At 34.3% G+C, this 12,178-nt stretch overlaps 1 protein-coding gene across 2 annotated transcripts in view; it reads left to right on the top strand.

Annotated features, from left to right (window-relative positions):
- The first annotated feature begins 1,632 nt into the window (after positions 1-1,632).
- The window catches only part of emp (epithelial membrane protein), a 101,304-nt gene continuing 90,758 nt past the window's right edge, over positions 1,633-12,178 (top strand). The window contains exons 1-2 of one of the 2 annotated variants that reach the window (XM_065226420.1): positions 1,633-1,946; positions 2,041-2,143. In XM_065226420.1, the coding sequence (XP_065082492.1) occupies positions 2,113-2,143 (31 nt within the window). In that variant the 5' untranslated portion in view covers positions 1,633-1,946; positions 2,041-2,112. Of the gene's footprint in view, positions 1,947-2,029; positions 2,144-12,178 lie in introns of both variants that reach the window. The other variant, XM_065226419.1, reaches the window with a different exon arrangement.

Below are 12,178 nucleotides of genomic sequence, written 5' to 3'. Positions count from 1 at the left end.
GAAAGAGTTTCCGCTCGGTTATATGCATGGTGATCAGGCAAACTACCCGTAAAAAAAAAGAACCACAGAGGTACAATGAAATGTATTGTAACCATACAATATAATTTATTGAATTTACAATAAATCGTATTGTCCACAACGATAAAATAACCATAGGATTTATTGTTTCCACAATAGGATCTATGGTAAATTGGATAATCTACAATAGGACAAGGGGGTTGTTATGTATCTTAACCATAAAAAAATCTCTTTTTCTGGAACAAACTTGAGCCATTTATCATTAATTTTATTGTTTTTCTATTGTTCAAAATTCATACTATATGGTACGTATCGTACATCTATTGTAATAACAATATTTTAAATTTACTTGTATGATATACATACAATAGGACCGATTGTTCGAAATAGATTTGTTGTGAATGTATAATATTTTATGGTAATTGTATGGTTATTTTTTCCGGGTATCCAATGCCGTCTGCGACACAGGCACTTTTGGTACTGCCTTTGTTGTCCCGCTCGTCTGAATCTACCAAACCAGGCGTGATAACCTCCTAATGGTTTCGCAGCGGATTCAGCTATAAGAAAGATGATGTTCTTGCAGATGGAACAATATATTGTTTTGATTGCTTCAATATGTAAAATTGTTCTAACAACTCACCTCAAACAGCAAAATTAATTGATTTAATTCAATTTCCGATGCGATGATCCTTCAGTATTGCATTCTCAGTTTGAATACTGTAAGAACATTGTTTACATTATTTGTTGATGTTTTGCTGGGAGCAACCTATTTTTCATTTTGAAGAAATCTCATTGATTTTGCATTAAAAAAAAGGATTTACTTACCATTCTTACCAGCGCTACTTTTCTGTTCATATTTGCTTTCTGTTATTGAATAAAGCAATTACAATAACACGTAAAACATAGGTTTCTTATCACAAACTTGAAAATATATGCAGTTCTCAAGTTCATCACCGCTACGATTACAGCGCCGCGGTGGCCGGCATAAACTTGGATTTGTTAATTGTAATTAATGTAGTTAAATTATATTTTTCATGTGTAATAATTGCAACTCACTCAACTCTCGACTGCAACCAAATGCATTTTGGTGACGTTAGGTGGTGTGTCGAACAAAAAGTTTCTGTCTACTGCGTGATATATAGAAAATCGAAGTGTTAACTATATTGTTAATATGGTGACGTACTTAAGATCGAATCTTACCTCTTTGACTCTCAACGGTTCATTTATCCATCATTGTTATGATCATAACAAAATTTTTCATTTTCTGTTCCGCGTTTCGCAAAAGATGCATTATCAATCTATTTGGTTACAATGATTGATAATTCAGACATGCACTGGCTTAGATCAAACAGTTTAAATCGTTAAACCTAGTGAGTATCCACTGCACGTACAATAATGTGCATCAATGTCTATTCAACTTATCCGTTGAGCCAATGTACGATCATGACCACTGATTTCCCGACTCATTCTCCGATCATGGTCGTGTGAGTGACTTCAGAAGCATGTGCAGCTCAGCTTTCCGGGCAGCCGTTTTTTTTCGTTTGAACATTGAAATCCTCTCAAAGCCGCAAACGTTAACAGTGCTGACCACCGGTTAGTTTTCGCAAGTTGGTCGGATAGTGCGGTTGTTCCGTTTGGTGTGCTCGACCGTTACGGATTATTTCTTGGCTCCACCTTGGTTTTGTTTAGCTTCATTACAGTGACCGGGATTTCAGGTGTCGTGTTTAAGAGCATAAGTGCAATTTTCTTAACAATAATGGTACTCAAAACAAAACCGTCTTCATAGTGGTGCACGCAGTAACACCTTTGGGATTTTAGGAGAAACCTTGCTTGACTACTTTTGGTGAAGTGCATTTCAGCAGTTTTTGTTATTTTTTTTTTTTGGAACATCGAAGCGGAAGATTATCAACGTCCCCATTCGGAGAAAGGTGAATTTTGCCAACTGACATATGGTGACCAGATTACCTAATCGTGAAAGGTTGCAATATTCAGATTGCTTTTATAAAACTAGATTTTTTGCAGTGCAAATACAAAATCGATACCAATTCGATAACGATCAACGATCATCAGTGACCTGGAACAAATTTAGAGAAAATGTTCGTCGGAGGCAGACACTTGAAGCTCTGTAAGTTTACTTTCATTTATCAACACATAAACCTATATCCGTACTGTTTGAATGAAAGATAAAATAATGTGTGCACATAAATACCTACGCAGTGATCATACGTACCTATACATATTATTAAACAGTTTGTTTTTTTTTGTTACTTCTTGTGGAGTATGTGCCATGTATGCATGAACGTAGCGGGAATTTTCAGTAATGGTTCATTATTTTTTTTTTTGTTTTCGTTTTCATGCCATTTTCTTCAGTAGGAAGTAGCAATTAATGTACCAATTTCAAATATTGACCTTCTGGCTATCACGCAAATTTAGTACCAATACTGGCTAACAGAAAATGTTACTAATCTGTTTGCGTTGTTAGTTGGATAACGTAGTTTCAGTTTAAATGGACACTCGTTGATAATACTTAAGTACCGAACTTGCTTGTTGTTGGAGTCGAAAAAAGAGTTCAATACCACAGTGTTTTTGTTAATTTATTATATTTAGTATGTTTATTAAAGCCTTAAGCATTTGATGTACAATTTGAAACGAATTGAAATTTTAACAAAACTAAACAAAAACTTATTTCGGTATAATTTGAAGAAGAGGTTAAAAACATAACAATAAAAACAACTACGTACAGAGTGTTAATTCTGTTCTATTATGTAAATCTTTACTAAAATGTAATTTACTACAGTGCATTCCTAATTTTATCAGCCCCCTTTTTAAATATTTTATACTCTATATATGCATGTATTTTACAATCCAACTTCAACTGCGTGGCAGTGGCATTATGGATAAAATCATGTCTTATGACTGCAAGAAGCTTGAATCCGGGAGTTAGAAGGTGACAGCTCTACCGCAGATCCAATAGCCCATTCAGGAACGCAATTATTCTGAAGCTATTTTCACACACGATAAGCCCCGCCCCAATACACCATTGATGCTGATAAACAACTGATAATGTATTGAAACTTTCAATCAAGCAGAAGTTCCATTCTTGATTGACGCGTATCTAATGAGCATCATCAAATTGACTGTTTTTTGACTTAGCTGTGCATCAGTGCCGACTGGAACAAACTGCTGTCTTCCAGAACTCCACTTTTCGCTAGCAACTGAAAGGAGTGGAACTCTATCTCACAATCTGAATCTCAGTGGTTTTTTACAACAAATAAGGACCAAAGTTTTTTACAACAAATAAAGAACAACCAGAAATGTCACGAGTTAAAATCTCATTCCCGGACAAGTAAATAATAAACTAAAATTTGTTAAAGTGACTATAATACAAAATAAAACATATCTTGATGATGATTGCTAAAGATTTGGGTGCGTAAAATCATGGAAGCACTGTATATTTGCATTGTACATCAACTAAGTTAAGAAATATGTTACATAGGGGAAATGCCTAAATGCCCTTAATTTGGGCCCATTCATAAATTCAGCATTCGACTAAATTTTCAATTCAAATATCCATTAGTACCGTCCCAATGACGCGTTCATCTAGATGAAATTGATAAATAGTAGATTTTTAGCAATGGGTCCAATCTTAGATCCGTAGCCAACATTAGATCCATTTCTCCGATTTCAAATCTTGCTTACAGCTTGTAAGCAGTTTTTTTAACAAGTGAGTTCAAGTCAATCATATTTGTGAAAATAAACACATACACACTTAGATTTATTTGCCGAATCTCGTTTTTTTTTGCCGAGATCCCCAAAGCCGAGCAAACAAATTGTTGCCGTTAATCTCGGTATGGAAAAAATGACAGCTTGTGCGGTTTACCGAAAATCTCATTTTAAGCAAACTGATTTCTTTGCACTGTAAAACTGAATTCTCAGTAAAAATGTAAGCAATCTCATATAAATTCTATCGAGATTTCAGCAAAACTTAAAAAATTAAAATAAATTTTAACATTAAAATTGCATATTTCAATCCACCACCATTTATTAATCTTCCTTGATTTGTATTATTGTTTTGTTGGCTCGGTGCATTGCCGAGCTCGAGAATAATTTTTAAGTGTGTAATTTTTTTTGTATTATAGTCATTTTAACGCTCTTGAGTCATTCGTGACTTGTCTGGGGGTGAGATTTGAACTCGTGACTTTGGCGTGAGAGGTATATATTCTAACCACTACGCCGGGGTCGCCCCCATTAAGTATGTAAGTATTTACTTACCTAGGACGGCCCGGAGTAGTGACTAACATCCATAACTCTCACGACAAAATCACGAGTTCAAATCTTATCCCCGGACATGTCTCGAACGACCCAAGAGTGTTAAAAGTGACTAGAATTTAAAAAAAAGAGAAAGAAGAAAGAGAAATATTCTCATGCCTGGCTAAAATGCCACTATTACTATAAAGACGTAATTCTAAGTTTTCAAAAATATGTATTTTGTTAGAGGAACCCTCTAACCCAGCTTTTCTCATTCTATTAGTCACGACTCAACGCGGGCTGTTCTTAGGTAAGTCGCTTAAATTCGATAAACTTTAAATATTGAACTAAAATAAGAACCTGCTTCTTTTTTTTTTTAATAAACTGGGTTGCATTTAAAATTGTTACAAAAATACGGTGGTGCCCATCTCGGCAAAAAAAATCTAAATATGTAGTATCACCTCCGTCAGCTACCACATAGACCGAGATTTGGGATTGATCTCGGGCACTAACCGGAAGTTTTATCACGTTCCTAACCACCCTCATATCAAATTTGTGCAGACTAAATGTATTTTGAATAGCAAGTTAAACAATCAATTGCTGAAACTAATTAAACAAAAAGAGACACATGTATGTCTAATTGACTGCGCTTTTAATGCATTTCTATCATTTCTTAAAATAATTAAGATATGTAGGTGTGTCCGCGTCTATTCTAATATAACATGAGTTGGCAAACTTCTTGGACTGATAGCATTATGTCTTTATTTCAGTAATTTTATACATATTTTACAGTCAATACTGGTTTTACGCGATTTTGTTCGCCTCTATTTTTGATCGTGTGTTCTCAAATTGTTACCAATTTCTTTAAAAACATAAAAAAAAATCAATGGCATTGAAAATGCTCTACTAATCAAGCATGAGGTAAAAAAAAATACAATCGCGTAGAAACAGAATTTGGTATTTGTGGGGTGGATAAAAAATAAATAAAACTATAGAGGCTTAACTCAAGCAACATTTAGCGGATGTTTTCTTTTTCCGGAGTGCATTGTACATGTATGGATGGTCTTTTGATTTGGTTTACAATTATCACGTATCAACTCAAGGCACGCTTTATTTTAACTCGCCATTGTACGAGTGATGGCACGCAATGTTCTTCATTGCTCCAGTTTTGAATGCACGTGAAAAATAAATGAATACACTTTCCACACACACTTCCACACTGGTGGCCATCAAGAATATACATACATGTTTTCGAAATGTTCCTGTAACAAAACAAGGGAACAATCCTGGGATTTAAAAACATATATTTTTCAGACACACGGCAATAATAGATAAAAATATGTTTTTAGTTACGTGTCTATCGTCTTCAATGTTCAAACCCACCTCGTCATTTCTGCGGTCACAACAATTGACACCGCACAACTGTATCTTAAATGTTAATCGTTGTACTCACCCACTCTAAAGACATTTGATTATATGCCCCACATATGATTCTGTATAATTTAGAGCTGTGCATTTGCACTATTGCAATATTTGCAAAGCTGTTCGCATGATGCACTCATAGCTTCAATTACAAACCGTAAAAGCAGCGTCTCATTCAATGAAGCGTTAAGTAAATAATTAGCGATATCTCCACTTAGGATATAAGTAAGGATTTGATGTCCGTCATGTTTCTACCCGTCCTTAGTTTAGTCAGTAAAAGCGCAACTATAAAGTAAGACCAGAGTGGCGGCTTATTCGTTCCCCAGTAAAGTTTTTGAATTTTTCGGGTTGGACTACCCTGGGCAAACTTGCCATACAATATAGGTATGTAAAAATAATACATGCTTCGAATGCTTAACTATTAAATGCAGAAAGAAGACTAACTTTTAGTAATAATTTTCGGTCGATCTCATAAAAAGTAGACATGCTAATTAGTAAGTAATATTATTCTTAAAACTATACATGAACAATGTTCTTTACTTAAACACAATAAAGGCTTGCGGCTAGTATCGTTTGTTTGGATTTCAATTTGCTGATAAACACGTCTGAATGACGTGTCCATGTGATACTGATTAATATTCGTAGCACATTACCTAACAATAAATGGCCAGCGACATTGGTTATGCAAGGACTTATACTTATTTGAATATGGTCTATGACTACGGTGATAATGAATGGTGATTCTACTTTGTTTTATTGACATTATATTTATCATGCTTAGGCCTTCGATACATTTAAGCCTTAAGCTGCCCTATAACGTGAGTAGATCACCTTTACGTGGTGCGTTACTACGAAGGAAAACAATTTAATCCTTGTTACTTTTTATGCCTTGTTAATAGTGAGAAGTCCTCGGGTTGCCTGGACCGAGGATGATATTGAAATAAGGAAGAAATGAGTTAGTTAGTCCTCCTCTATGTGATTCCTAATCTGTTATTCGTTGTTCCCTAGTTGTTAAAACTAGTGTTCTGATGCATGATCATTATCGGTATCATTGTCTAATTTGGTTGCTAAGCAATCCAGTTTTGACAGACAAAAGGGCGCGCCGTGGAGGGTGCTCTTAAGTGGACCCTACACTTTTGCTTTTATTGACATTGACAATAACCGTATTTTCAATACATTCTATATTGACGTCAATAAATCGGTGTTGACAATAATTCTATATTCACATCATCAATATTATTGTCAATAATTTTCCTTCGTGTCAATTTATTGATACGTGTGGGGTACACTTCACTCTTCGAATGGTATAAATAGCGGGACCATACATTTAGAATCGACTTCTTGCGATGATATTTAAATAACAACTGTAGCAATGGAGTATCAATGTGATGGAGTAATACGACATGTACTAAACTAAGGATACTGAATATACTACAATAGATCAAATTACTGGTCGGTTTTATGTCCCGAACAGAGGAAAAAAGCTTTAAGCTACTGATCATAGAGCATACAATGCAGTTCAATTATCGAACTTGTCACAGAATATACAAATTCAGCTCTCAATTAAAAGCAGTGGCGATTTCAAAAGAAACATTAAAACAAAACGTGCGTAAATTATGGTTTTGGTACCTAAAATAATTCTTCATACTTTCTTTCGAAAGTAAAAATGCAATAAGGTTTTTGATCTGATTTCCAACCCACTAAGCGCTTTACCTCTCTTTTCCGAACGAATATGAACAAAACATAAATTGAATAAGTCTACTATAGAGGAACTGCACAAAATAACAATATTCGTGCATTTTGTGGTCGAAAAGTTTGTGTACACCGATGAACATGATTTGTACCATCAAACTAAACGCAACTGAACATGTCAAAATTGTAAACATCGTAAAATATCATCAAAAGGTGGCCAAACTAGGAACATGGCCAATACTGGTGTGTTTCCCCTATATGACTTTTAAATTTATTTACCTTTCCCTACGTTCCATTGGATTTGATAAAGAGTCACAAATTATTTAGCTAATTTTTAAAAATTTAACACTGCTTCTTGATTCCAAATTCGTTCTACGATTTTAAATTCTGTCCAAATGCCATTGGATTTTCTTCATTATTTGGATGAAGGCAGAAAAATGGATTTGCTAAGAATTCTTCTTTTGTTTTTGAGAACAATTATTTTAAATATTCATACAATGTGTTCTAACAGCTTTTGTGTTGTAGCTTTAGAACTTACGCATCGGATCAAACGTATAATTGATTTCTAGACCAACAATTGAAATAGGCGGAACAACCAAACGAAAACAATGGCTCAAATTTCCTCGAAAATCAATGGCAAATGGCGCAAATTTCTCGAAAATCAACGTACATCTACGCAATCTAACACCAGCATCTGAAAAAGCAAACTTCCTTTATCGAATGACATTGTTAGTTTGCGTGCGTGTATTATGATTCTCGACAAATTTGCGTTTAAAGCCATTGTTAACGTTTGGTTGTTCCGCCCATTTCAATTGTTGGTCTAGATTTGTGCACGGTGAAATTAGTGATATTATGGATGTTTCTGATCGATGGGGCGATTACGACGAAGTAGTTTGCAATTTAAGCCATTTTTTTGCATTTTTCTCATTATCCATTGCACGATTGTCAAGCAAACTTGGCCAGCTGAAATTAGAACTCAAGAAGAAAATCTTGTCAAAGTTTCATAAAAATCTGTTCAGTCTAAATGTCATTTCGATGGAATTTTATTTTTAAATTAAAAAAAATAATAATGAGAATCATAACTTTCAAGCATGATTTTGTAACCGCTTTATTCCAAACGAGCATACAAATGGTATATAAAAAATGTGTATTTGCAGCCATTATTTTAACAACATTTGTTTAAAAGCTTGATTTTGTTTCTCGCAGTACTTTAAATTTACCCCCTATGAGAAGGATAAGTAAAAAATAGGTTAATTTTGTCTTTAATGGACCCGTTCCTCTTGGTGGACCACATATGAATTAATTCAAATAAACATAAAAATTGGAGCGATTTTCCGGTAAACTACATTGGCATATATCTTTTACAACAATCTGTATCATTCAAGGAAAACATTGCACAGTAGTCCAGAATGGCGGAATAGTAGTCCTAGAGCTTTTGCTGTGATATTTAGACGTTTGTGTCTTTTGTGAAGTTTTTGTGGCTTCTTATGATGGATGTAAACATTAGGATGGTTGAGATTTTCGAAATCAAACTTTTTTATTCTCTAAATTAAAGGTATATTTTCAAGCAATTTTGTGTGAAGTATATTTTTTCTATTTCTCAACGTTCTCATTTTAGAGCAATTTTCCTTAATTTAATTAGAGTGTACTTGAATAATGGGTTTTTTTTTGTTCTAATTTTTTGTCTTTATAATTAGCTTTATACAGCAAAAACGTGAATTTTTACAAATTCTAAAAGGTTTTTACGGACTAAATTCATGAGAAATTTGAAACGAAACAACTACTGGCAAAATACGGGTTTCAGAGGGCCACCCTAATGACAAATTTAAGTAAAATGTGCTAGTATTTTTGCTTCAAAGACATTTGTGTCTTCGGTGAAGATTTTGTGCTTAAAAAGTCCCTACTTTTGGTGAATTTAAAGAATAATGGGGTCCTCAAATTAGTTGATATTCAAAAACCAACTTTATTACTTTTGAAAATAAAGACATTCAATCTTCAGCAAAGTTGCAGCTGAGTTTATTTCAAGCAACTTTGTGCATTTTTTTCTATAGCGCCCTTCACATTACATCAGGATCTGACGCGTTGCGGCAAAGTGACATCTAAATCTATGGACGAGTGCACCGATGAATTTGAGTTCACTCACTCGAGAAAAAGTGACACAAGCTGTGGGCAATTTTTACTAATCATGAACATGAAATTTTCATTATTCATTATTCATGAACATTTAGTGTTCATCATTAGTCAACATTGCCCGCAGCTTGTGTCACTTTTCCTCGAGTGAGTGAACTCAAATTCATCGGTGCACTCGTCCATTGTCAAACTTTCAAATTTACATTACCGCATCTAATTTAGGTGGCCCTTATCTCTTAACGTTCTCGTTTTAGAGCAATTTTTCAAAATTGACTTAGGGTGTTCCTATAAAAATAATTTTTTGACACCAACTCTTTAATTTCAAACTTTTTTTTTTTCTTGATTTGTTTTCCATCGATCTTGTTTTCCGTACTGACCTCCAATGCTACCGACGCCAGGGAGGTTGCTCCCTCTTCTAAACCCTACCTATCGGCCCATCAACTCATGAACCGGAGACTAACAGCTTTACTTCTTTTCCGATAAAAGGCGTGATCAGAGATTTTAGGCCTCAGAAAATCCCAGCGGCGCCGACTGGGATTGAACCCAGACCTTTTTTGGGTGAAACGCAATCACGCTAATTATTTCAAACTTCTCATAAAAATAATCTTCGGGATACTTTAAAAAATAACTTATCTCTAATTTTTCGTATAATGTATTCAATGGCCCTTTCAAATGGTTACTTTAAAACATAAATATATTTGCCCTGTACTGAGTAGTTATAATTTGAAAACAGAGTATTTCATAGAGAAAATAGTTAGTATCGCATGATATTTGAGAGACATCAATTCGTTTAAAGACTTGAAGATGACTTTCACGAAAAATTTGGGGCTAAATAACTTCATTTTTCAGGTACACCCTTTTTAAATTCCAAAAAATTACTATAAAATGAGAACGTTAAGAGACAGAAAAATGTTTCTCCTACAAAGTTGCTTGAAATTAACTCAGCTACAACTTTGCTGCATAACATCAAACGTTTAAATATTACAGAAAAAGCTCTAGGACTACTATTCCAGCTAAACTCCCATTCTGGACCACTGCACAGTGGTCCAGAATGCAGATTTAGGTGGAATGATATGTTTTGAGCCTGACATTGAAACTTTAGACTAAAAGTCTTTTCTACAAAGTTGTTCCTTATAGTTAGGCCCTCATTTTTATGACAATGAATTCTAGGGTGGTTCCTATTATCATTAAAATCAAAATCTAACTTTTTTGCTTGAATAAATTAAGGTATACATTCTTCGGCAAAGTTATAGCTGAGCTAATTTCAAGCAACTTTGTTGAATATAACTTTTTTGTATCTCTTAAATTGGCTGATTTAGAGCTATTTTCTTGAATTGCGTTAGGGTGGCTCTTAAAAAAGCAGTTGTTTTGCTCTAGTTTTCTTATTTCGAATTTCTCAGCAAAGTTGTCTTCAAATAACTTTTAGATCTTAAGAAGGCGCAAATTTTTGCTGCAAAAAGCTTGTCAATATTTTTCGCCGATCAAGAGTTATTGACGTTTTTATGCTAAAAATATGCTCTTTTCAAATGTTAATATCTCTGGTTGGGGCAAACAAAAAAAAAGTTTTTTTTTACGGAATTTGAAAGAGCGTATGTTATTCTCAATAATATGAAAAAATTGGAGGTATGTTATTTTTTAAACTCGTATAAAATCAATTTGAACTTATTCATATGTTTTACTCTAATGTCTAATGTCTCTAATGTTGGCCTATGGATCTAACATTGGGCCCATCGCTAAAAATCTGCTATTTATCAATTTTATCTAGATGAACGCGTTATTGGGACGTAACTAATGGATATTTTTGGTTGCTATTGAAAATTTAGTCGATTGCCGAATTTATGTATGGGCCCAAATTAGGGACACTTAGGCCGACATTATCTGCATTTTCCCTATATGCGAGATATGCAAGAAGATTTTTCGAAGATTGCTTCGCTAGTGTGAGATTTTTTGAGCATCTAAATTGAGATTTAGATGTGTCGCCCCCTTCGTATAATAAACAACTTTAAATTAGAGTCAATTTGACAGCTATTTGTTATGTATGTTTTGTAGAAGATAGCGATGAAACAAAAGGTCCATTAAAATATTACATAAAACAAGAAAATGGCGTATAAGAGTCCCGCCAAGAGAAAATTTTGCAAACAAGCAGCACTGTTTGTGATTTATTGTTCGTCAGAGTTTGTTTGTATTAGCATCGGATGACTTTCATTCAGAAGTGCAAAATTTTATGTCGAAAACAAGATAATAACTTTCATTCAGAAGTGGAAAATTCCATGTCTGGGAGACAAAAACAATTATAGAACCTGAAAAATGTACAAACAAGTGCTCGGTATAATTTATAAATACCGCAATTCTGGCTTCACTCTTGGCGGGACTCTTATCATAACATTGACTATGAAACGGGTATGTAAAAAATGCATTTTTTTTGTGTTACGTAATATTTGAACGGGTCCCGCTGTAAAAGCTGAGCTTTCCTCTTGGTTGCTTTAGACTGGCTGCGTTCGTTTGTCAATGATGCAAGAAAAAGCACATATTGAGTGTGTGGTGAAAAAGCTTTTATGACGGAGAAGTATACTGAATTTCATAATGAATTGCATTCAGTATTGAAGCTCTTGAAATGTGCACGGACGTTCAGACCAACTCAAAATTTAGTTCAGTCGACTCAATTTCG

The sequence above is a fragment of the Ochlerotatus camptorhynchus genome, unplaced genomic scaffold (genome assembly GCF_037179485.1).
Source record: "Ochlerotatus camptorhynchus isolate MF236.1 unplaced genomic scaffold, CSIRO-AGI_Acam_v1.1 ptg000250l, whole genome shotgun sequence".
Classification (NCBI taxonomy): Eukaryota; Metazoa; Arthropoda; class Insecta; order Diptera; family Culicidae; genus Ochlerotatus; species Ochlerotatus camptorhynchus.
This window is presented reverse-complemented; position numbering and strand designations above follow the sequence as displayed.